Source organism: Pogona vitticeps, chromosome 11 (assembly GCF_051106095.1).
Source record: "Pogona vitticeps strain Pit_001003342236 chromosome 11, PviZW2.1, whole genome shotgun sequence".
NCBI classification, from domain to species: domain Eukaryota; kingdom Metazoa; phylum Chordata; class Lepidosauria; order Squamata; family Agamidae; genus Pogona; species Pogona vitticeps.
The window spans coordinates 4169647-4196747 of record NC_135793.1 but is presented as its reverse complement, the minus strand read 5'-3'; the positions used below and the strand labels follow the sequence as shown (position 1 = coordinate 4196747).

At 42.8% G+C, this 27101-nt stretch overlaps 2 protein-coding genes across 5 annotated transcripts in view; both read right to left on the bottom strand.

Moving 5' to 3' along the window:
- Nucleotides 1-1731: 1731 nt before the first annotated feature.
- On the bottom strand, nt 1732-11556 carry VBP1 (VHL binding protein 1). The gene is made up of 6 exons (XM_072981374.2): nt 11383-11556; nt 8498-8622; nt 6000-6066; nt 5463-5561; nt 4259-4397; nt 1732-2827 (listed from the first exon to the last, which is right to left on the bottom strand). The coding sequence occupies exons 1-6, from the start codon at nt 11497-11499 to the stop codon at nt 2757-2759; spliced, it is 618 nt and encodes a 205-aa protein (XP_072837475.2). The 5' UTR covers nt 11500-11556; the 3' UTR covers nt 1732-2756.
- A 10603-nt stretch (nt 11557-22159) lies between these two features.
- LOC110074281 (phosphatidylinositol-binding clathrin assembly protein) overlaps nt 22160-27101 on the bottom strand; it is a 38537-nt gene continuing 33595 nt past the window's right edge. For all 4 annotated transcript variants that reach the window (XM_072981370.2, XM_072981371.2, XM_078380790.1 and 1 more), the window contains 3 exons: nt 26918-26974; nt 25538-25645; nt 22160-24310 (listed from right to left, as the gene is read on the bottom strand). In XM_072981370.2, coding sequence (XP_072837471.2) covers nt 24296-24310; nt 25538-25645; nt 26918-26974 — 180 coding nt within the window. In that variant the 3' untranslated portion in view covers nt 22160-24295. The remainder of the gene's footprint in view (nt 24311-25537; nt 25646-26917; nt 26975-27101) is intronic.

Here is a 27101-nt window from a genome sequence, read left to right as displayed (position 1 = left end):
ATAACTGACATGACAGTGCACAATTATTATTATTAAATAGGGCCAACGCTTGGCAAATTTAATATCCTAGCTAGTGTCTGCGTTGACACAGTGGCCCGCATATACAGTGGTGCCCCGCATAGCGACGTTAATCCATTCCAGGATTAACGTCGCTATCTGGAATCGTCGCTAAACAGAAAGAAAAACCCCATAGGAATGCATTAAACGCCGTTTAATGCGTTCCTATGGGGGGAAAACTCAACATTGAGCGAAGATCCTCCATAGTGCCGCCATTTTCGCCGCCTCAGTAAGCGAGGGCAGCGCGCGAAAATGCTGCGGGCGGCCATTTTGTGCACCCGGTGGCCATTTTGGAACCGCCGATCAGCTGTTTAAAAAAACATAGCAATGCGAAGATCGGTAAGCAAAACGCAATGTGATTTTCGGCCATTTAGATCATCGCAATGCGATCGCATTAGCGATCGCAAAAAACATGTCACTATGCAAATTCGTCATTAAACAGTGCGCTTGTTACGCGAGGCACCACTGTACTAAGAATTATAATCCAAAATAAACAAATGTTTCCCATCTCTGTACTTTTCAAAAGCCAGAGGTTTCTTAGCAAACAGACATCTTTTGGCTGGCACCAGCACCCATGGGGTCACAAAGAGTCGGACACAACTTAATGACTAAACAACAAGCACCCAGAAGGCCTGGACTGTGGCTGGAACAAGGGAACCAGCAGGTTCTTGGTCTTCCTTTTAAGAAGGTTTTCAGTGTGTGTGTGTCTGAGTTGTTCCTGAGCTGCTTTCATGGCAAATACAAAAAAGGAACGGCTGTCTAATTTCCCATAATGACATAGCCTGATACTGTTAGCTTCGTAGGAAATGTCTAACATGTTTAGGATCAGTCAAGTGACGAGAGAGCAATGGCTACGGTACGTAAGCCCATCAAAACAGACCAAAGGAAAAGACGCCACCACCAAAAACACTGTGGATGTTGCTCCCACATGCCTGGCTCATGTCACCCATGGGTCTCGGCAAGCACAGCGGCTGAGAAGGGAGAGAGAGGCATGACAGCTTTAAGGTCTGCAACATTTCATTCTCTGGACTTACTTCTTGGGTTAGCTTAAGATGGCAAATATTCACCAGAAGCTACTGATTAGGAAGATCTTGATTGTGGATTTCCACACCCTTTGTTATATGACTCCAATCCTTTTCGGCTTGCAGTGGGCAGGCAACATTATGAAGAATTTCAAAAGCCCTGTAAGACATTTTTTAAATGACCTTCACAACTGTTTTTGACCCGTTTTAAAATAATGCTTTGTGCATATCCCTTTGGAGCAGAAAAGTGGTAAATGAATATTTTTCATGAATGAACAGTGAAATAGGAGGATGTTTCTCTGAAATAAAGGAGAACAAATGGATGGAAGCCACATTATACAGTAGCTGGACCCAAAGCTAAACATACACTCAGCACGATGCCTTTTATCTAAACGTTCACCCTACAGCATTTCACAAACTGCTTCCGAAACTCTCTGGAGGTTTGCTGTGCCGCATGTGGAAAACTCCTGTTTAAGAAGCCTAAGCAGAACTGGGTTGTGTGATCTATAAGACTGGCACCAATCCCCACCTTCGAGCACATTAAAAATTTTCAAACCTGTTGTCCCACCTCTAAAAGCCTTAGGGAGCAACATTTTAGAAGTTTAGGTGCCCTCATGCTGAAAAGAACCAGGCACAAGAGGTATCTGCCAGGAATGTTTTAAGTTTCACCATCTTTAATATAACGAAATAAAAGTACAAAAAACTTTACAGGTGTTGTTTATTACATGAGACTAGAACACAACAAACATTCGTTTCGGAAAGGAAACCTGCATTGCCGGCTATGCTGCTCTTGTGACCCTCAGGTGTTGCACGGTGGTTTCAAAGGAAGGAGGAAGTGTCAAGGCAACCCTTTTGCAAAGCGAAATAACAAGCAACATGGGAACGATGCTCCGCCTGATAACAACCGATGCCAAGGCTCTCTCACACACCATCCACATTTAAATGCAGGTTTCACCAAGTCTCTCTGCAATCAAGAAGACACCGGAACGAGACAGAAAGGATGGCGAGCACGATGGTTGAGTACAGCAGGCTGTTAAGTTTCTGGACGCCCCCATTTTTAGGAACTTAGATGAGTGAGCAGAGTTTTTACAGAAAGACAGAACTGAGCATGGCCACATTAACAGGTTGTGCTGTTTATTCAATGATTTAATCTTGCCAGCTCTTAAGCATGTGGGTGAATGCGAAGTGCCTACACCAGTCATGGTTCAGAACAGAACTCAATGGAGAACGCTTCTAGAGGAGTGACTGCAATGAACTATATTCCCCTTAGTGCTACCGTATCTCTCCCTGTTGAGATTTTTTTGGCCTCCCCCATCAAACATACAAGTGAATCCTTTAACAAAGCACAGTGGCCTGCCAAAATGTCCGAGACTTAAAAGTCCGTAACGCATGTTGCTTAGTTAGACAAACCCTTTGCTATGAGGCCAACAAAACCACATCCTCCACAGCTCGTTTCCCAACCCATGGTGACTTCACAAAGCATGCACAGAACCCAATAAAGGCTTGTAAATAAATAAAGTGAGGCTCACAATCATTTTAGGGAGGGTTTTTTGTTTGTTATGTAATTGACTGAAGTGGTTAAATTAAACATAGTCCTTTGAAGGCGGAACCAGGGGACCATTTTAAAAAATAAGAAAATACTTTGGAAATTGAAACTGCTTTTTAAAACTGCCTGAACTATGCTTTGCTTTTCAAAGGGTCGTCCTTGTTCCGTCGCTTTACATCCCAGTTATAAACTCTAGCCATATCTGGAAATGCCGTTAAGGAATTGTTTGCGACACCACCATGAAAACAGCAGTTCCTGCCACTTCATTATGGTCTGCTTTACAGAGTTAACACAGGCAGTTTGATCCCTTAATACACAATTGTTTTTTACACGGTGCGTTTGAAATGCACAGGATAGCAAGCAAGGTGATGCAATGTGGGCAGAAAACCAAAACCAAGCGCTACAGTTTCATCAACGTGGGAACTTTGAGAATGAAGCCCTTTATTAACCTTCTGAAACTATCAACAAGCAATTCACCCACAAGCTAGAAGGGAGAAACAGCTGTATAACTGTCCTGACATGAGTAGTTTTTCTCAAATAGAATTTTGGGTTTTGAAAGCTGGCTGTGTCCATAGCCTTTCCTCAATGCTGGTACATGCTGGGAGCGTTATTTTTAAAAGATATTTTTACCTCGGCTTTCCTGCCAGTAATGAACTTTTAGGAACACTTCGATATGAACAGAGCATTTTTACTGAGTTGCTGTATTATTTTACAGTCCTGGTGTAAACTTCTTTCAGCTTGGTGCCAATGAAAAACAGAACAGAAATATAAGAGGAAAATTGCAACTGTCACTTTAAAGCTCAAGAAATGGCTTCATATATAGCTCCTATCCATCTGTATAGCCTTACCTAGCCACATTTTCAGAGAACAGGCTTGCAAAGAGGGAAAAAAGCAGTACCTGCTTGGATAAGGTCATTTTCTACAGCTGTAGACAACATCTTTGCTTCTATCTTAGTAAAACCCACATAGGATTTCTTGTTTGGTAATTTCCTTTCAAGCACTACTCTCTTGCTGTTTGATACTCCAAATTTTTGAAGAAAGATTTCTGAGTTACGAATGCAGATCGGTGGCCGTGTTCAACTGACAGGCGGGCACATAAGGGCTTTTGTGGTTAGGGATAAGGATTATCCAGCTCTCATTTTTCCAGGGGAAACGGTTAATTCTTTCAAAAAGCAGCACAAACACAAAAGAGCAGCAAGCCTATGCACATAAGGAACAAAAGCTGGATGGAGTTGTTTATAAGTGTGTCAAAGAACCCAATACATATGAGACATTTGGAAATCCTCTGGGGAAACCTTCCCACTGAAATCATAATGAAACATATATCTATCTCTCTGTCGTTTCCTTTCACCTTGTTTCCTAGAAGGGAAAAGACCTAAGAGTTTACTGTGCCACCACGTGACAGTGGCAGAAAGGAGCTACATCAACACATCACTGATTATACTATACTGGACTTCTATGAAGATTTAAATCACGAGGAACCCCAGGAGCCCATCTTAGCCAAGAAGCTGGGTAGAAATATTTTTACCTTTTGAGAGGAATTTTCTCTCCCCATCTCCGAATGTTTCAGCAAAGCACAGAAAAACAAAGAGACACAGCCAGAGCCCAGGCAAATGAACCACTAAAAGGATACTGACTTCTGTAGTTGTGAACTGATCCCTAAGAAAATCCAGATCTTCCTCTAGCGACTCAAGGTTTCTTGTGGCCGTGGAGAGATTTTTTTCTAGCAAAGCCTGGGCTTCATCGATATCATATTCCAGCATTACGTTGGCCTAAAAGTAAAACTTAAACTGAATAAACTTTCAATGCTGACCCTGGACTCTCCATCCCTTTTCACAGTTTACCAGTGTGTACATATATACACATGCCTAAATGCAACCCCTTCAGCAGCCTATTCAGACCCTGGCAGCTTATATAGGAGGCTGGGATTGTACTGTCTCAATATGCATCATTTTACACTTTTTGCCACTAAGCTTCTCTTGTGATGTTGCTGCTCATCCAGATAAATTATTTTGATATTTCCTAAAACCATCTTTTTCCATTTTCAATATTGCAAGTAACAGAATATTGATGCTGTCTGCAAACCTAGCCCTCCTTTTTGATTCTGATAACTGGCCTCAATATTGTTCTTTCCAGAACACTAATTTTACAACAGTGGGAAGACATTTACACAACAGAAATAGCTGTACACTGAGCATCTTCTCAAAATGCAGCCGTAGGGGCAGCATAGATCCCTGTTATAGGTTCATCTGGATGTTTTCTGTACTCCTTCTGTACTTCTTCATGATTCATAGTATGTGTTCACAATACCTTTCCTTTGCTCAGTGAACACCACAAATTGCACAGGAGCATGCATAACTGTGTAAAGCAACAACTCCTAAAGCATTACGCCATGTTTTTAATCCACCAACACAATGGGCCCATTCAGAAAATCTACCAGTGCATGGCCTGATGGATCAAGCCAGAGGAAGATCTGGCTTGTACTCACAGGCCATATCTCCCACCTGCAATTTACCATTGGTTGCCATAGCATACAAACTGGTAAACCATAAGCTGCAATGCTCTTCTCGAGCAAGAGAACCCTCTTTGGAAGCAGATCCCATTGCTGGTTTGGGAGGCAAACATGGGAGTCACCATTGCACAGGAAACTTAAGCATGCATGTGGGTGGAGAAGGAAGACAGAGTTCAAGACTCATTTTTGATTCTCCAAACAAGCCACTGCTTGGAGGACCCCATTCAAGGTTTGGCTTTTCAAAATCTGCTCTGAAGAGTGACTTTTTCAATATTCAAATCCTTTCTGTTCTAGAACATGGTATATTTACTCAACAATTACTTACCCCCAACCACAGACAAACTTTATCTGTAGGAGGAACTGAAGCTTTACAATAGAGATTATCTGCCAATAAAAATCTGGTTTCCATTACATTTGTAGATTCCTTTAAAAGGGAAAGAAAGGAAGTCAAAACAGATACAGCAATGAGATATGAAGTTACCAATACTATACTGGTAATGACTACCAAAAAATAAAGTAAAATAAAAACAAAGAAGCAAAATTAACAGATCAACTGATAACATGGTACTCATTTACTAACATACAGCTCGGAGTACACTTCTCTAAGCAAGTGCTTTGAATGACAACTGCCTTTATGCCAGCCAAGACTGCCCATGTTGGCTGCAGATGATGGATGTTGTAGCCCAACACTCCTGGAAGATGCCAAGTCAAAGAAAGCTGACTTACAGGTATGAGAATTAGTTATTCTTCACAGAGCAATTTTATTCTACAAAATTAGATTGGGTATTATATCCAACCATTCTCATGCATCTTTGACAAATAAGTTTATAAATCCATAATACCAAGAGCCAAAATTATTTACCTTTTTCTTTTGCATGTGTTTTAAGATTTCTAATGTCTGCTTAATTTCAGGAATTTGATTTTTTAACCTGTGAATAAAACACAGATATAAAGTTATACTTTGACAACAACATTACCTAGCCTGCTTAATATTTGTGAATAAAGCCTTCCGTCTAGCATATTAAGAGGATTTCCAATTTTTCAAATTTAAACAAAGATATCGCTGCAGCTTCTTTTCAGACATCATACCTTCTCTCATGTGGACTACAGTCGTCTAGGAATCATGAGGAACCTCTTTTTTATATTACTACCACAAGGAAGAGAAACTGGATTTGGGAAGAATCCTTGCCATCCATTAGCTTTAAAAAAAACCTCTTAAACAGCAATTGCTCCTTCTGGGGCTTGTTGATGGCCCAGCCACAATCATTTTCAAATTTTTCAGCCAGAGATATTTTTAACAGCTCAAACAATAAAGTAACATTGCTGGACTGCCTCTCCTGTAATCCTTCAATGTTAGCTATAGTGCTTTGAAGTCATGATAGCTACACTTCAAAAAACCTCTAGAGGTTCAGTTCCCACTGTAGATGTACTGTAATGAGTGTGTTCCCAGCAGTGGTTGACTAGATGCCTCCAGGAATCCCCCCGACTTTAATCTGAACCAAGATCTCAGACCTGTCTAACAATTAAATCACCCTGTTTCCAAGTAGTGGCTAGTAGAGGGCACTCTACCTCAAAAAGGAAAATGTTTTGTGTAGTTATCACAGCTAATCCCACTGTACAAATAACTGTTCTAAGTCAGAGGTCATTTGCAAATCATCTGATAGTGTAAGCTCACAACAGTGAAGAATAATGTGAGTAAGGCTAAGGTGTTCTTACTGAAGGCGGGGTGGTTTTGAAGAGCTGGGCATTTGGATTTGATAACAGGTAGGAATTCTGGGTTGATACTGGGATTCTTAAAAGGATTCTTTGTATTTTAAATAGAATAGAGGAACATTCTTGTGACATGTAAAAGCTTGCACTTTGCTTTTGTGCTCTAATTCCACCGTAAGCATTTGGGATCATGTTGAAATAACATTGCAACAAAAGATGCAGAATGCAAAAGATCTGGGCGAACTCTGGCACAGGTTCTAAAGGCATTCCGGGCACCATCCACACAGCTAAATCCATTCAACTCTAGCTCCGTTACATTATTCAGTAGTAATCTCCTCTAATGAATAGGTGGCAGTGGCAAGAAGTACTTTGTGCAGTGCTGCTCGTTGTACCCTCTAGGCCCTTTTCTGAGTGGACCCCAGCTGGCTCCGTTATGTCCCGCCTCCACTGTGCAATGCACTCTATATAAGGCTAGCCTTGAAAAGGGTCTGGGAGTTCAGCAACCTACAGTGGCTCAACTGTTGACTGGCGCAGAGTATCAAGATCACATTATTCTGGGCCCAATTTGAAGTCTTGGTTTTAACATTTGGGGCTCTAAATGGTTAGGGGACTGGCTATATAAGGGACTGCTTGTCTTGCCATGCATCTTTCTTTGCAGGCATTAAGATCTTCCTGAGAGGTTTTCCTAAGAATCCCATAACCAACAGAGATAGAACTACACAGCAAAATATGAAGGAAGGGCTTTCTCCTGTGTTGCTTCTAGACTGGAGAATGCACTCCTCTCAGAGCTGTAATGAATTACTTTAGGAATACCATGAAGACACACTAGTTCAAACTTCTAAAACTATTTGATATTTACTGTGAGGGTTCTGATTATGCAATTTTTAGCAGTGTTATTGCTCAATTTGGTTTCATCCAGTTTTAGTTTTACCTCATTTTAACTGTCCTTGTTTGCTAATTTTTAGTGGAAGCACTGGTGGGGGGGGGGAATGTGATAGGAAAACAGAATTGCAACTTGACAGGCAGATCAACTGAAAAACAAACAGAAACCCCCAATGTTTGGTTGGAAAAAAACAGAATGCTATTGCAAACGAAAACTGGGGTCCCCAAATGGTGTTGGGTTTTGTGTTATGGGTCATCAAGTCATAACTGACTTATAGGAAACCTAATAGGGGACTTCAGGGTAAGTGGGATATTTGACTTTCACTAGTGTCCTGGCGAGTATTCATGGCTTAACGGATACTGACTCCTAGTCCATCATTCTATGCTCTTCACCACCATGGGTATCTTGGTGCTGGATCACAACTGCAGTTACAACTGACAGACATGGACAATGATGAGAACCAAGTCTAATAATATCGGGTCTGAAATACTAGAGTATCCATCTTTATTGACCATTACCATTCACCAATAATCCTGACTCTCGGAGACTCACTAGGTGCTAGAAACTAGGTGTTTTAGTTTTAGGAAAATGACCATTAAACAAAAACACTGCTACAGGACTCTGCTGTTATGATAAGCAGGAATGAAGTTACCTGAGGCAATCACAGGTAAAAAACAAACTTTCTGAAATTCAACCAAATGACCAAACTGAACAGTAAATTGGGGAGTGATATTCTAAAATTAACATTGCAGACATCAAACACCCACCTTCTTTTCTTCTGGGCTAGGTTAAGCTCCATAAATTTATATTTCTGATACTGTTCATCCAATTTCTTCAGCACTGTATCTGCTGTCTCATTTCCTGGCTGCTTCATAAAAGAATCTACATCTTCCTTCAAGGAGAGGTGAAAAAAAGATTAAGTGTTAGTCAGTCCAAAAGCTTTGGTTCAGGGAGCACTGCAAATGACCTCGGACAGCTGATCAACCTCTCGACATTCTTGCAGGTCTGGCATGAAGGACTAGTATCGTCCAAGACCTGCTGAAGCTTATGAACAAACAGAAAGCCCAGGACTGATAATATCATCTACTTGAGTTACTGGTTCCTTGATTTAGGATGTCTACTGCTGTTTTTTTGTTTAAAAAATCAATAAATTACATGCACAGGCCAATTAGCAACCAAAACAACAATGGCATGCCCACCAACGGCCCATTATCTGATAAAGAAGCTTATTGTAGAGTGTTATTGATTTCGCTTCCTGCTTATGGGCTTTCTGCAGCTACCTGGTTAGCCACGGTTGGAAAGTGAACACTGGATTTGATAAACTCCTCTAATCCAGCCAGGTTTTTCTTAGAAAACAAGACAAACCTGTGGCTAATAGTACTATGAGTCAATAACAGAAAGCAGTGCAGTTCAGTTGGTAGAGTAGGAAAACCTAGGCTCAAATTCCCGGCCAGCTCTTGAGGTACATTGATTGACCTTGTGTTGATTTGTCATTCTATGTGACTCACCTTGCCATCGCTGCTAAGTTAAAAAAATGGGCTGCTGCTGTTAAGTGCTGTCAATCTATGGCAAACCTCTGAATGAGTGACCTTCAACATGTCCTGTCATTAACAGCACTGGAAGATGATAAGGGGACTGGAGGCTAAATCCTATGAAAAACTAAAAGAACTAGGTATGTTTAGCTTAACAAAACAAGACTGAGGGGAGATACGATAGCAGTCTTCCAATATCTGAAGGGTTGCCACAGGGAAGAGGGCATCAATTTATTCTCCATCGTGCCTGAGGGTAGGACAAGAACCAATGGGGGAAACTCCTCAGAGGGAGATCCAACCTGGAAATAAGGAGGAATTTCGTGACAGTGAGAGCTATTAAACAGTGGAACAGCTTGCCTCCCGATGTTGGGGGTGCCCCATCGCTGGAGGCTTTCAAGAAAAGATTGGACAGCCATCTGTCCATGATGGTATGAGGTTTGGGATGGTACGAGGTTTTCTGCCTCGGGCAGGGGGTTGGACTAGAAGACCTCCAAGGGCCCTTCCAACCCTACGACGATTCTATGATCAGCTCTTGCAAATGCAAGTCTATGGCTTCCTACTTAACATGGGTGGGACAGTTGGAAAAACCCATGTACATCCATCCAGGTAGACAAATTTTCAGCCTCTGCTATCATCTCCCATCATTCCTTATCATTAGCTCTACAGATTATTTGTGACGGAGTGTGCAATCTAACAATTAGAGAGCACTATCTCTAGTGTGCATGGATAGCCTGTGTGAAGGGTAGAGCTGTAATTCCACACAACAGCAGGAAATCCTTAGGGGAGAGAAGGCTGCTGTGTTTTTGTGTGCGTATCCATACACTCACTTCCCCTCAAGAAACCTGGGTTACTGTAAGAGTGAAGCATTTAAGCAATTAATTAAGCAGAAGCTTGTCTTATTCTCTTGTAAATTACTCTTACAAATGCACATACATATATTTTAGTGATTAGCTGCACCCCCTCAAATAGAACCAGAAAAACCCCAACTGAAGTGCTGTTTAGTTCACAGAATCGTGGAGTTGGAAGGGCCATCGGTCCGACCCCCTGCTCAAGGCAGGAATCCAAATCGAAGGAGATCTGACAGACAGCTGTTTAATTTTCTCTTTAATGCCTCCAATGTTGGAGCACCAGCCACCTCCTGAGCTCCATTGTTGTACTGCTCTAACAGTTAGGAAGTTTTTCCCGATAATTCAAGGGAAATCTAGCTTCCTGTAGCTTGAGCCCATTGTTGCGTGTCCTGCACTCTGGGAGGATCGGGAACAGATCTTGCCTCTCCTCTGTAGGACAGCCTTTCGAATAATTGAAAAATGCTATCCTCTCACCCCTCAAGTCTTCTTTTCTCAAGGCTAAAGATGCCCAGCTTCTTTTCGCCTTTCCTCCTAGGTTTCTGGCCCCCTGATCCTCCTCCTCCTCGTCGCCCTCCCTCTGAACTTGTTCCAGTTTGTTGGCATCCTTCCTAAAGTGTGGTGTCTAGAACGGGACCCAGGACTCAAGATGAGGCCTAACCGGTGCCCCATAGAGGGGGGCGAGGGGGGGAAACTAGTATTATATAATGCATTACATCTACGATAATACGAATATCTCCATTACACAGTCATCAGACACGTTATAAACAAACATTAATACTAGGAAGTGTATGATGCAGCCATGTGGCGCGTATTAAAAATAAGCCGGCGTGCTACGTGGGAGCAAATTCGCGACTGCCACGCTTAACCCCCCGGACCTGGATTCTGACAGGCCTGAGGGGGCGGGGGGGGCCTCGCCCTCCTGCCAAGAACCCCCCCCCGACCGCGACCTCGCCGGGCAGCAATGCCGCGCAGGCGCACTCGCGCTGGCCAGGCGACACCCCCCCTCCCAAACCATCCCCCCACCGCACCCCCACTTCCCTCAGGGCTCGGAGGTTTCCCCCCTCCTTGCACCCCCCTCCTCCTCCCCCTCCTCCCGCCCCCGGCCAGCGCAGGTTCCCCTCAGGAGACCCCCGCACGGAGGCCGCCCGCCCGCCCTCCCTCAATCCCTCCCTTCGGGCCCCCTTGGTCCACCCCTGAGGGAGAGAAAGAGAGAGCGAAGGACGAAGCCGGCCCTCTTCTTCCTCCTCCTACTCCTCCCGCCTGAAGGCTTACCACGAAGACGGCCTCGGGGATGCCCAGGTGGGTCCTCTTGAGGGCGCCGGGGCCGCCGCCGCTGCCTCCCGCCGGGCCGTCGCCACAGACCGCCTCGCCGCTCCTGGCCGCCGCCATCTTGGGGAGGAGAGGAGGGAGGGAGGGAGAGCGAGCGAGAGCCCGTTGGGGACGCGCATGCGCGCTGGAGGCAGGCCCAGCCGGCCGCCCGAGTCGGGCCGATTCAAGCGCCTTCCGGGGAGTCTCCGCCCACGCCTAGGCGGGGCGGAGCGTTCCCATTGGCCGCGGGAGGCCAGGAGGGAGGAGGGGACTGAGAGGAGAAAGGGGCGGGGCTCCCATCTGTCTCAATGGGTGGTGTGTTTGTGTGTGTTTGTGTGTGTTTGTGTGTATATCTATATGTATATGTATGTATGTATGTATGTATGTATGTATGTATGTATGTATGTGTATATATATATATATATATATATATATATATATGTATATATGTATATATGTATATATATGTATATATATGTATATATATGTATGTGTGTATATATATATATGTATATATATATATATATATTCTGATACTGTTCATCCAATATTATTTTCCAAATGTGGAAGGGGGAAATATTATATATATATGTGTGTGTGTGTGTGTGTGTGTGTGTGTGTAAGGGGGAAACATTTTCCATTAGACTACTAAAAATCAAACCGTGTCATCTTTCGTGCCTTGAACATGTTAGCGGTCTAATAAAGGCGTGGCATCCTTCCCCGTTTGCACTAGGAGGGGGTGGCCTCTGGGGCTTGCACGCCCGTTGCACCAGTTGTGCGCCCGCTTGTGCATTTTTGAACGGCTTGACCCGGACTTCCAGGGCTTTTTCCCCCCCGCCTCCCTCCCTCCCTCCCTCCCTCCCTCCCCACTTATTGTCAGGGCTTTGTCCTTTCAGTGGCTCACCTGGGGAGCGGTGTGTCCCAGCTGCCTGCCTTTTGTGACTTAGAGCCCGAACCCTAAAGCCCTGCTGCCCTAAGCGGGTGACACACGCAGGTGAGACGAAGGCTTTGATTTATGATACGGGCGATTAAGTACGAAACGTCTAGGGCAGGCCCCTCTTCTCGTCGCTTCCCATAACTCTGCAGAAGTGCAACAGGCAGGCCCTCCTCTTTGCTTACTGTCCTTTTTCTACTTCCTTAAAAAGAATAAAGCTGTGTGGACACACAAAAAATGCAAGGGCAGGTACAGTGGTGCCCCGCTAGACTGTTACCCCCGCATGACAGTTTTTTCGCTAGACATTGACTTTTTGTGATCGCTATAGCGATTCACAAACCAGTGATTCCTATGGGGGAATTTCACTGGACAATGTTTGGTCCCTGCTTCGCAAACCGATTTTCGCTAGACGACGATTTTGACAGCTCCCTCCGCCCTCGCAAACAGGTGTTTTCGGGACCTAAGCTTCGCAAGACAGGGATTTAAACACAAAGTGGCTTCCCTATGGCCGATCTTCGCTAGACAATGATGATTCTTCCCCATTGGAACGCATTAAACAGGTTTCAATGCATTCCAATGGGGAAATGCTTTTCGCTAGACGATGATTTCGCTAAACAGCGATTTTAGTGGAATGGATTATCATTGTCTAGCGAGGCACTACTTCCTTAAAAAGAACAAAGTTGTGTGGTCCTTCCACAACACACAAAGAAGTATGGGCAGGTATTACTTTGACTACAGACGGGAATTTGAAGCTGTCTGGCTTGTGCATAAAAGGTTCAGAAACCTGTCTTCTTTCTCAGTGATGGGTCAGGTTTATGTAGCATAAATGGACTATGAATTAAGAGTGAGAAAGGCGACCTGTAAGCAAAAGCAAAGCCGATGCCAGTCTTCAGAACAACATATGTCCAGAAACGGTCTGAGAGATTACCGAATATTTAGCTAGCCCTAAACAAAACATTGCCCCATTGATAATTTAGTTTTTAATTTTCTAACGAAGCCATACTTGGATCTTTTGCCACACTAAAAACCGTGACACTGAAAACACCTGAAACTTTTCAAAGAGCACTTCTGTTCACTCATCATGGCCGATGATCCTTAAATTCACCACGGCATTGAAGAAAACTGTGCACTTGAGATGACAGAGGAACAATATTTCATTGCCCAAACCGGAGATTTTCATTTCAATAGATATTAAACACACACGAAAGTTGCTTTGTGCCAAAGTTTATTTTCCAAAACCTGGTAACAAAATGGAGGACTCTTATACAACAGCCTCAATCACATCCATGTTTTTTTTTATACTGCCGAGCCATGAAGTGCGAGAATTATCAAAATGTTAATGTAGCAAACCCTGTGCTTCAGCAAAATTGGGGAAAGGGATTAGGAACTGAACATGACATTTTTTTTTAAGGTAGACATATTATGGTCACATTTTGCAAAATTTCAAAAGGAAAGAAGTTCCATCTAAATTATAACAAGCAGAGGTGGGGAAACGAGATACGACGGAAACAGAAAAGAATGAGACACTCCATTAAACTATATTTCAAACATGAAATAAAAAACATTACCAGTGAGAAGCATTTCAAATATGGGGGCGGGGAAGAATACAAGAGCATCTTCAGAAGTCAAAACTATATGTCCAAAATAAAAGAGAACATAATTCATTCAGTAACATCTTATTAATGACAAGACAACTTGGATTTCCAGTTGTACTTCAGTTAACAGTTTTACAATGTCTTTTAAATACTATTTTTAAAATAATTTAATGAATCCAGCTTCATTACCCCAAGTTCCACACGGATTTGGTGCTTCATGTACCTTTCACAAGCTATAAGGTAACAAGATCACAATATTATAGTTGATTAAACACAGTGGCACAAGTAGTAAATAAACTACTGTATTTTAATGACCCTGAACAGCCAGAAACTGATGCTATATTGGCTGAACCATCTGCTTAACTAAGGACCACCATATCCGCAGGATCAGCACCCGTGGTTTCACTTATCCACTGCCTAAAATTATTAAAAACCAAAACCAAACAAGAAATACCTATTTCCAAAGTGTATTGTCAGAACTGGCCACGAGAGGAAACCAAAGACTTGGCTATATAGAGTGTTTCTCTAGCCATGCTTTCCAGCGCCCGCACCCACACCGCGAGGGAATGATCCCCCATGGATACTGCATCCCACTGTATTCATGCAGTATTCGAAGTGTGTGTTATTTGTCACTCGAGCTATGTAGCGGATATTGTTGGCCTATGGCTTTTAAAAATATAGAACTGCTGGCCTTGAAACAGACGGGAAACCAGCTTAATAAGAGTTGTTCTCTTGATCATTTCTATTTGCATAAAGCAGTCAACTCCGTAACTGCATTCAACAAGGATTTTTTAAAAAATACAGGCAGCCTGCAACAGAGACAGTGTGCCTCATGCCAAGCCTAAAGGTGTGTGCGAGGTACACTATAAATATAAATACAGCAAGATTTAGGTCACCCCCCAAAAAAGCAACTTTTCCAAGGATATCACGACCCTCAGGGTGTGTTGTTTTGACGGTGATCACTAGAAACACACTCTGCGTGGCTCCACTAGCAGCGTTTTGGCAGCTATGGGGACTGGTCACTAGAAGACCAGTAGCACTCTTAGGGTTTAGGGCTTTAATTTGGGTTTATTCATTTAAGCAGCTCTTTAGGTACAACACAAAGCCAAACCAGATGAGGGGAGGAAGGGGTTGCCTGAACAGCACAGGCAAGGTGTTGTGATTCTGTCTGTGGACAGCTCAGTGGTTGAGGGTCTCTGGCCATTCACCTTCTCTCTAAGAAAAGAAAGATATAGCAGATATTGTTGGGGGTGACACCCCCCATTTCCTTGGGAATCAACACACAGAATGGGTCACTGTATTGTCTGATATAGTCCCTGACTCACCCTGCTCACCAACTAGATAAAACAGCTCAGCTACATAATGCTGAAGAATACTGGGAAGCAGTAACGGCTGAATAAAATAGGCAATATTTTGTGATTCTGTCTGTGGATAGCTCGCTGGCTTAGGTCTCTCTGGCTTCAGAGCTGGGAGTTTGATTCCCCACTGTGCCTCCTTGACAGGGGCTGGACTCGAAAATCCATAGGTTCCCTTCCAGCTCTGTAGTTCAAAGATGATGATTCTAAGATACACTGGCCAAACTCAATGCCTGAATACGGGGCAAAGAAAGTACTTCCATTTATGCCACCAATACTCATGGAAACCCAATCATTAGTCATGTACCTCATTTCAGTGACATTCAGATCTTACTAGCTTAAAATGTTGTTTTGGGAACCACACAGCATGGAACCACGCAGCCTAACGTCAGTCTGAAAACCATGATGTGTAGGTTGTCCTTGCTGGCCCAAAAGCGTCTTCTCCCATTTCATACAGACCAAAGCAAGGAGAAATGCAGTGTAAAATAAAACCAACAACCACAAAAACCCAAAATGTATTCTATTTCAAATACAAGATGTAATTCAAAACCATATTCCCAATATATGGATTTCCATTACTGCTCAGAGCCGAGAACAAGTAACTTTTAAAAAGTCATATTGCAAATTAGAAGCTTCCCCTTGCCCCCAAATAAACATCTACAAAAAGGCACAAGTCGATTGTGTTTTGTAGGCTGTGTGGAAAGAAAGAAGGGAGTATATGAGCAATGTGATGAAATTCAAATAGAAGACATATGGGTTTAGCACCTTTTCCTTCCTTTGTAGAGCTTTGAGGAAATCCTAGCCAACTAAGTTGACAAGACGTTACTAATTTGCAAAATATGAAAGAAACATTGGCTAAATGGCAGGGTCAGGAGAAGAGAGAAACTGCACCGGTTTTTACAATCCTTTAAAATAAACACATACCCAATACTTAGCGGTAAAAATGAGCTAACACAATACATAGCAAGCAGTACACAACAGTCAAGAAGTCAAGTTACATTTTTTAGAGTCAAAAGCAATTATTCCTAAGTAGCCTCCAGTAACTGTAGTGAGAATGCGTACAGTTTTCATTACTCAAAAATATAATCTTTAAAATGGAAATAAGTGACCCAATACACAGCACATGTCAATGTTGTCTTCAAAAATGCAGGCTACTTAAGTTTTCCCTTTTATGTACAAATAAAAGCACTGATCCACAGTGCGTTCTATTGTAAAACTGAAACCCACGTTTCCCCTACTACACATCAAAGGGAGGAAAAACACAACCCAACAGACCTCAGAACACCCTGTATTTCAGTCAAAGACTTTTTACACCACCCCCCAAATATACTTGCTTCTTTAAAAAAAGCATCTCTACACATTCTTACCCTATGCAGAGAACACAAAAGTCTTTATTCTGTTTTCAAAGATGAAATGTTTATGTAGAAAAACAAAGAGCTGTAGAAGAGGCATTTTCAAGTATGACCTATCAATATCACAATGTTTTCCCTCTCCGTTGGGCAACTGAGTACGACAACAGGAGCTGCTGTGGCTGTTTAATCGCGTGTCGCTTTATTAAAGGAGATGGTGTTTATAGCTAAAGGTGTTTAAAACGGAAATTTCCCCTTCCGATGCCTGAACTCCACCTGATTCATAACAGCAGCCCTCTCCTTCCACCTCAATTATCATGACGAAAGAAATGTATCTAGGGGAGCTATGTGGATGAATAAACCGATGAGAGGTAAGACTACGATGGGCTGCCTTCAGCTTCCCCACACACACACTTTTGGATGCTGCTGAGAATTAAAATCTTATACGAAGCACGGAAAAGAGACAAAGAGATACAGTAGGACCCTCTCATCCGCCTGATCGGTATCTGCTGATTCACTTAACCACGGACTGAAAATATTAAAAGAAGAATTCTATATATTTATATTAGCAATGACGTTACCAGAACATGGGAGATCCAGAGATGATGATACAGATAGTGTTTGCTAGAGAAATCTATTTCCACAATGTCATTATCAGAACTGGCCATGAGAGGGAACATTCACTTTTATACAGTAATAGCTTGTTTTTCCAACATCTGCTACAGAACCGATCCCCTGCAGATACAGGGCTCCTACTGTATGTATATACACATACATACATAGAGAAGCATACACGTATATATGTCTACACACAAAAAGAGCAGAAAATAGATACACATACACACATACATGGAGGTACTGCCCTCTCTGTCTGAATTGGGTCCTTAGAAAAAGCGCTCTATGAATTCAACAGCATTTTTCTCTGAGCTACCACACTGCTGCTGGGAGCTTACATGGCTTGATAAAATCCACGTAAGAAAATTATCATCCCTCTCAACCTGGTTATGAAAGGAAATCATCATACGTGTTACAGTCCAACTGCTGTTGCTCCCCCAGGCAGTCAAAACAACCTCACCATTTTAAAATCCTACTTTTCCTGCTCTTCTAAAACCCTGTGTGTGTGTGTTTAGTCGTTTAGTCGTGTCCGACTCTTCGTGACCCCATGGACCAGAGCACGCCAGGCCCTCCTGTCTTCTACTGCCTCCCGGAGTTGTGTCAGGTTCATGTTGGTTGCTTCGCAGACACTGTCCAGCCATCTCATCCTCGGTCGTCCCCTTCTCCTCCTGCCATCACACTTTCCCAACATCAGGGTCTTTTCCAGGGAGTCTTTTCTTCTCATTAGATGGCCAAAGTACTGGAGCCTCAGCTTCAGGATCTGTCCTTCCAGTGAGCACTCAGGGTTGATTTCCTTTAGAACTGATAGGTTTGTTCTCCTTGCAGTCCAGGGGATTCTCAAGAGCCTCCTCCAGCACCACAATTCAAAGGCATCAATTCTTCGGCAGTCTGCTTTCTTTATGGTCCAGCTCTCACTTCCATACATCACGACAGGAAAAACCATAGCTTTGACTATTCGGACTTTTGTTGGCAAGGTGATGTCTCTGCTTTTCAAGATGCTGTCCAGATTTGTCATCGCTTTCCTCCCAAGAAGAAGGCGCCTTTTAATTTCAGGGCTGCTGTCTCCATCTGCAGTGATCATGGAGCCCAGGAAGATAAAATTTGACACTGCCTCCATATCTTCCCCTTCTATTTCCCAGGAGGTGATGGGACCAGTGGCCATGATCTTAGTTTTTTTGATGTTGAGTTTCAGACCGTTTTTTGCACTCTCCTCTTTCACTCTCATTACAAGGTTCTTTAATTCCTCCTCACTTTCTGCCATCAGAGTGGTATCATCTGCATATCGGAGGTTGTTGATATTTCTTCCGGCAATCTTAATTCCGGCTTGGGTTTCTTCCAGTCCAGCCTTCCGCATGATGTATTCTGCATATAAGTTAAATAAGCTGGGGGACAATATACAGCCTTGCCGTACTCCTTTCCCAATTTTGAACCACTCAGTTGTTCCATGACCAGTTCTAACTGTTGCTTCCTGTCCCACATATAGGTTTCTCAGGAGACAGATAAAGTGGTCAGGCACTCCCATTTCTTTAAGAACTTGCCATAGTTTGCTGTGGTCCACACAGTCAAAGGCTTTCGCATAGTCAATGAAGCAGAAGTAGATATTTTTCTGGAACTCTCTGGCTTTCTCCATAATCCAGCGCAAGTTAGCAATTTGGTCTCGAGTTCCTCTGCCTCTTCGGAATCCAGCTTGTACTTCTGGGAGTTCTCGGTCCACATACTGCTGAAGCCTACCTTGTAGGATTTTGAGCATAACCTTGCTAGCGTGCGAAATGAGTGCAATTGTACGGTAGTTGGAGCATTCTTTGGCACTGCCTTTCTTTGGGATTGGGATGTAGACTGATCTTTTCCAATCCTCTGGCCACTGTTGAGTTTTCCAAACTTGCTGGCATATTGAATGTAGCACCTTAACAGCATCATCTTTCAAGATTTTAAATAGTTCAACTGGAATACCATCACCTCCACTGGCCTTGTTGTTAGCCAGGCTTTCTAAGGCCCACTTGACTTCGCTCTCCAGGATGTCTGGCTCAAGGTCAGCAACTACATTGTCTGGGTTGTCCGGGATATCCACATCTTTCTGATATAATTCCTCCGTGTATTCTTGCCACCTCTTCTTGACGTCTTCTGCTTCTGTTAGGTCCATCCCATTTTTGTCTTTTATCATGTTCATCTTTGCGCAAAATGTTCCTCTAATATGTCCAATTTTCCTGAACAGATCTCTGGTCTTTCCTTTTCTGTTATCTTCCTCTATTTCCTAAATCCCTCCATTAAGAGTGGTAAAGTGAAAAGGTAGGAAATTATGTGTGTATGCATTTGTATACATACATGTACAGTATGCAATATATATGCTCTTCTCTTCATAAGCAGGATCTGAATATCTGTGGAAATTATAACCTTGCTCTATCAGGCCAATTATAGCGAATAATAATTTTTAAAAAAAGAATCTAGGTAAGAACTGGCTGAATAGCTCAGTGAATCTGGGTGCAGAACCAAAGGTTGGGAGTTGATTTCCCACGGTGCCTGCCGGGAGGAAAGCCAGCCGGCTGCACAGCCTTGGGCAAATTGCACAGTCCCAGGATGACCCCAGAAGATGGGAAATCACTTCTGAATATTGTGCTCTATACCTAGAAACGCCCCCCCCCCTTAAAGGGTTGCCATAAATCAGAATTGTCTTGATGGTGTGCAATGATTATTCTTACCCAGTTAATGCAGAAAATACCAATCTAAAATTGAGGCTGCAAATCTATATAAATTCTGCTGGGAGCAACTCCCACTCGATGCAGTTGGGCTCACTTCTGAAATCTTAAGAGTGGTACATCCTAGGTTTAGCTGGGATACTTTCTTAGCACTCACCTTCGTGTGTTGATAAATGCACTCAACAGGAAAAGGATAAACTGCCAGAAATATCTGAAGACACCTGACTGGCTTTTTCTCTCTCGTAGAATTTGATAAATATAACTCATCATCATCATCAGACAGTTCAATTACAATACCGCTAATATAATTGTAAACAACCTTTAGCCAACTGGAAGTTGAAAGCAGTACAGCGGCCTGTACTTTTTTCCTTTAAAAAAATCATTTCTGGCACAGCCACTCCAAAAAAAGCACTTCCCCTACAGTTTCTATCTAGTGACCACCCCCCATTCGCTAGGGTCATATTCAAAATGATGGCTTGCAATCTTGTGGCATGGAGCCAGACACTATACCTGCATCTAAAGCGGGGGTGGTGGTGAAAAACGGGGGAGTTGAACACCTCCAAATACTTTACAGGGCAAAACAGTGCAGAGCCTGGCAGCCAAACTATTAATTCTATTCCTTAAGGGCACATTGTTGCCCAGGTTGGCTACAAGAAACCGCCAGCAAGATTTGGATGCTGCCATCTCCCCTTCCTCCCCAGGGCAAGGGGAATGCTCTGGGATGGAGTCCCAACCCTCCACCCCCCTGCTTACATGGAAGATTTGGTTAACAGAACAAGAACAACTGAATATAATTTAGAGAACTCTCAGCAAAATGTTTCCTCCAGAAAGTCAATGTTAGTATTTACACAGCTGGTACAAGGTGAATGAAATGTTTTGAACCAGATGCCACTCTTCGAGATGGGCATGAACTACCAGTTCATTGATCCGCTTGATAGGGTGTCTGGTGTTTCAAAGCCCCGCCTCCTCCGGCCGGCACCCACTCAGCAGCAGCGCCTGGAGGAGGCGGGGCAGGGAAGCAAGGTCGATGCCTCTGAGTGGGCGCCTGCTAGAGGAGTCAGGGCTGGGAAGCGCCGAACATCTGTTCAGCTGATAAATGAACTAGCACGAATCACCGGTTTGTGCCCATCTCTAACCGCTATTAAATAAACTCAGAAATGTTTCGAGTGTACAATTTTATTCATGGGGTTCTACTGGACATTTTCATGTTTATTTATGAACAACAACAACAAAAATCCCTAATGCAAATTGTTGAAAAAGCTGTGAAGAGCACAGGGCATGTTTTACATTTGCACTGTGAGGGAGATGTTATACGTTCCATGCAATAGCAGTTGCACACTTTGTGAGTCCGTGTGAAAATGGTACCCAACATTTTTGGCCAAGGCGCTGCACATCCCCTTGTGCAATGGTGGCATCTAGCATAACCATGCCAACAAGATTTTTAACTCCGTTCACTCTGTTGCTTGGGCCAGCATTGCTGGATACAAAAACTGTGAGCACGAGGTGAAAATGAGATATGAACAGGCCAGAAGCTGTGTGTGTTTAGTGCAGACTGTAAGTTAAAGGATGAAGTACAGATAGAAATTATACTGCAATGTGGTCTGCAGAACATTTGAAAATATCTGGGGTTTATGCATCATTATGATTGCAATGGGAAGGTCATAGCTCTTACTGCACTTTGGATCATCATTCCATTAAAATCAAAAATAACTAGTGTACAATACTGTAAAAAGCACTTAATATCAAAATACACTTTCATCTCGAGAGCCAAAGCTGCCATCTCTCTAAGAGGCTGCGTCCTGCATGACTTTCCCTGCTGGAAGATTGCAGCTAGTAAATGCAATAAATTACACATAGTTAAAATGAATGAGTAGAAAATAATCTCTAGGAGTCAAAAACCTTGCTGATTATTTGACACTGTGAAAACCTTACACGGGCAAAACCTCTGAAATCAAACATTTCTAGTGAGTTACTATAAAATCCCAAGTCTTTTTTTTTTTTTTAAAGATACATGTACTGGTCCAAACCGGTCTGAAAGACTGAAAATTGGTTGGAAAATGAGGATCAGCTGAATTAATTCACTAGAATATTCACTAAAACAACTTCCACAGGTAAGCGATTCCAGCTTGTGTGGGGCTACACTAAATATTGGTTTTGGATAAACCCGGAGAGTACATTAAAGCCAGAAGCCCTTGAAAAGTCATTTTCCACATTTAATTACATGCATCCAGTTTATGTCTGTGCCAGTACATGTCCAAGATTTGGTCTAAAACATTTCTTTCACTTGCAACATTTAATCCATACAAAGTTAGTGGTTACAAATTGCAAACATGTATGTAAAAAAAGAGTCTTCTTTTTTAAAAAAAATCATGTTTAGTTTTGACAGAACAAGTATATCCTTTTTTTTTTTGAAGCAAGCATTATTTTAAAAAATGTTTTTTTTTTCCTTACATTCTTGGCACAATATTAACAAACACGAGAGACACTTACAGGGAGGAAGGGCTGGTTTTCTAGAATTTGACACGGCCTGACCCACAAAAGGACTTTGTGTCCGTTGTGAACCCCTTCCCCTCAGGGGAACAAGGACCACAACTTGGCAAAAACTCGGAAGGAGGTGCCCAAGCGCTGCGTTTCCAAATATTTTTACGACCAGAAGTGGCAAGCTCTGTGAAAGGAAGTTCATGTTGGCATTAACCAATCATCATCATTATTTTTGCTGTTATTGCTCCTGTAACAGACAAAAAAATTCCCATCACGGCAGTGACAGAAAGAGGGACATAAGAGTGCCTTTATGAGTGTTCCACCGTAAAAAGCATTTGGGAGCCGGGCAGGGATTGTACAATCTTTTTTTTCTTGCTCTTGTTGTGGCCATCTCCCTTCAGAAATAAGCCCTGAACGTCACATGTCAAATTACGCAGTGATTTTTTAAAATATCGTTTGCTCATCATTTCAGGGTAAGGGGGCAGTCCTGAAAGACGCAGACCATCAGGCCGTGATTCTCACGCTTCTTAAGCGCCCTTAACACGGCAATTGCTCTCTCGAACGCCTGCAAGGCCCAGCGTCTGAGCTTTTCAACACAAAAGAAAACTGAGCCGGGTTTCTCAAAGCAGTCCAACATTTGCATTTTGTACGTCTTGCAAAGGAACGAGAGAGAGAGAGAAAATCTGCAGCACTGTTGAAATTTTGTACTTACAACGTTTAAAATATTTACACACGTGCTCCCCTGGTTTTTCCTCGGACTGGGCCTCCCGCTTTTGCTTCTTCGCTTTCCTCCGGTCGCTCCCTCGTCCACAACAAGGGACGCAAGCTAAGGTCACGGAGACGAAGGGGTTCAAGAATACAAATTCCAGTTCTTAAAGTGCAGCACAGTAACTGATGAACCACTCACAAAATGTGGACGCCCCACGTCTTAAATAAAGGGCAAGAAGAGGAGGAGGAAAAGTTTCCCAGATGCGCTGCCGGCTGCCGACGGGAGGTTTTCTGAGACATGAAGGGAACTCTAGCTAGAGTCAGAAGCGATGCTGCCGTTATCTGTACATACGAGGCTGTCTAAAGGAAGTGCAGCTACTGCCATCCACTTCTCCATAGCGTACGATTTTTCTTGGACTAGAGGGAGACGCCAGGTCTCTGCCAAAGCAGACTTCTATGGGGCTAGACGACACTCCGCTATAACGCCAACTGACTAGTTTTCCTGTTAATGGCCTACATTTAAAGTTGATTCACAGCATTTAAAACTCACAGTACAAACTTTTGTGAATTAGAAGAAGCTAGTTTAGCATGACCGAAGCGTTCCGCTTTTGCGCGAGACTGGCGTTGGTGATAATGCGAGATTTTTTTTTCTTGTCACAATATTTATTGTGTCAGGCACCCATGAAGAGTATCTGAAAAAGTTTATTGCTCAGCTTCGTTAAGTAGTGCCATAATTACATCAACCAAAGAGGGGTGGGGTTTTTTTTGGGGGGGGGAAATAAATAGACGTCCTATGCCCTCCACTTGCTTCCTCAAGGCTAGCTGTTGGATGGAGGCGTTGCCAATGACTCCCAAGTCAGCTCTTTCTTAATAAGGAAAGCCAAAAATTTTCTTGTCATGCTTCGCTGACCATCAGCTTCACCAACACTTAAAACTTTCCACTGAAAACAGTCGTACACTATCAAAAACCAAACAAGATTTCATACCATAGTGACTGTTATAACAAGAATCTCTAAAGCACGGCAAGTTAAAGTCATTTCTGTTGTACGGGGAGCAGATATGTGCCCTGGCGAAGACTGCAGTTTAAAAGTTCAACCTTCTTTCTACCAATATTTGGTTGTCGAGGTGTCTTGCTGCTTTGGCAGATCTACATAAACTGTATCTGAAACGGAAGAAATCAGATTGGATTAACGCCATTAACAAGCAGAACTCTATTAACACAAGCCCGCCCAGGTATCTAATTTCGAGTGAGAGTGAAATATATAAGAACCTTCGGGCAATTATAACCGCACATTATCAAGTCTGAAACCTGTGACTTTATAAATGCTAGCAGAATACGTACTTCTTAAGCTGCAACTTAGTCTTTCTGTTATGAGACAAACCAATTCCCCCCCCCTTACTTTAAAGCAAAATGAAAATCTCCCATTCAATAAATAATACAAATAGCCAGAGTTTAGAGCTGGGCAGCTATGTAGCCATTATTGAAGGAACTTACTACTACTGGTTGAAAAGCCATTTTAAATTAACATATTTTGAGTTATCCTGATAGATCATCCTAATCCAAGATTATGCCAAAAAAAAAAAAGCCCACTGGAATTGAGGGACACTTCCTTAAGAGTGGGGCTATATTTCATCATCTGATGCCCTCCCTCTTATCTCCTCCTGACTCTTGGTGGCCATCACCTGCATCAGTATTCACACTCCCATCATATTATCTGTCAACTTAGCCCTTTTCCTCTGGTTCCCTCATAATTCATATTTTTTTAAAAAAAAATGCATATAAACACTGTGAATCTCTACCTACCCCATATCCTGCCCTTCTACCTTCCATTTCCCTAATTTTCTTCCATTTCCTCTCTCAGCGTTTTGCAGTATGAATCCTGTCCTTTGTATACTGGCTGCTAGAAGGCTAAGAGTTGCAGCACCTAAACATTTCCGAAGCAGGGCTGGTATTTAGTTCACCCCTACCCTATATCTGGAGACTGAATAAAGTGCTCTCTCGGAAAGCTCTAACAAAATTCCATACAAAGGGTTATCATCGCAGGAAGCTAGGTGGGAAAGCTAGACAGGAGGGCTATGTCATCCATCTACAAGGAAGTAAGACCAAAGGTTGCTTGATCCCACTATTCTTCTGGCACCCGAGGAAAGCTACCTACCTATGCATAGGGCAGCCTTCTCCACTGTGGGAATATGTACTCCCTATCATTTTCTACACACTGAATAAGAACACATTAATTCCTCGTTAGCTTACAAAAAAAGGGAATCAATCTCCCGCAAAAGAGAATGCATAAAGTGCTTTAGCTAAGTGCCACCAAGCCAACGGAAAATGCAGAGCTTCTGATAAGCAGAAATCGAAAGTATTTCATGTACCTATTAAGAAAGCACTAACCTGTGTTCCAGAGATGGGTGCAAAGGGGTTTGTCGGCCTTAGACCTGTTTGGGTATAAATCATAGGCTGGGGTGCCATAATAGGCGTAGTTCCAATCTGAGCAGGTACCTACATGATTGAACGAGGAAATCCCTTTATTACTCTTTCAGCTTGAAAAAGGACACATCCACCCCAAACATAAATACAGTAGTCTTCAACTCATATGCCTAATGCTCAGATAAACTGGTAGCCAAACCCCAGTTTAACTTGGCATATCAAGGGCTAGAACAGGCAATTCCTGAGTTCTCCAGAGAGCAGTTTGCAGGTTATATTACATGCAAAGTTACCATATTCCACTTTAGACCACCAGGCTGCAAGTGTCTGTTCTGATAGCCACAGACACTTGCAGGGCGGGTTCTTTCTCACCTTGAAACCTGGGATTCTTTCCAACAAGAGATCCCAAGGATTGAACCAAGAACCTTCTGGGTGCAAAGCACGGGCTCTACCACTGAGCTACACTTCTTGAAAAATGTATCAGTCACAAGGATATATATCCTCAATATATCAGTTCTCTTTGGATTCTGTATATAATAAGTAGGGATTATGCCTCAACCATGAACTATGGATACCTTGATTTTTGCTTTACAAAGTGATTCCGAAGGCATCAAAAATAACAGAACAACAAAACCAGGTCGATAAAATCAGTAAGAACGAAACACGACTAAAGCAGACCAGCTAGCATCAGACCTCCTGTCTTAAATATTGAGGACATTAGTCTCAAAACAATTTTTAAAATGCAGACAAGAAATATGATTGCTATGAAATACACTGAAATAACAATTACTTTTTCTTAATTTTGTTTCTGCTCATTTTTTGCTTACAGTCAAAGTGACCGGCAATCAGGCATTTGTTTGCTTCCGGAAAGAGACGTGGCGGAGAGAAACAAGCTTCCCCAAAGGACGTCACCCACTTATAAGGGTGCTGTCCTACAGAAAGAGGCACCCTCTCGTTACGTAATTAAGAGGGAACCTTGCCTCCCAATTAGAATTTAGTGGGATCAATTAGGGCAAAATGAAATTGCCTCAGAGACTGGCCCCAACGCCAAGCGACACCTGAGGATCTTCAGACCATGCAGTAATGGGGGGAAAAATCAATAGCAGGACAACTGAAGACTCATTGGTGATATGATTTTACTGGCTCTTTTGGCATGTAAACCAGTGGTTCTTAAGCTTGGGTTACTCAGGTGTTTTTAGACTGCAACTCCCAGAAGTCTTCAACATCAGCTGTGCTGGCTGGGGTTTCTGGGAGTTGCAGTTCAAAAACACCAGAGTAACCCAAGGTTAAGAACCACTGATGTAAAGCATTCAAAACACAACTCCTCTACAAATTCAACATACTTACCATTCCATACATAGGCACTTGAGGTGTATTCACCGGATAGGTTACTGGAGCAGGTACCTTTAATTGAAAGGAAGGAACAGAAGGCAGCGTGTAAGGTTTGGCTACAAACTCCACTGGGAATGCTGAAAAAAGCCATTCAAAAGGCATCGTATTTTTGTAGAGCACGTAAAATAGATGCCAAGCT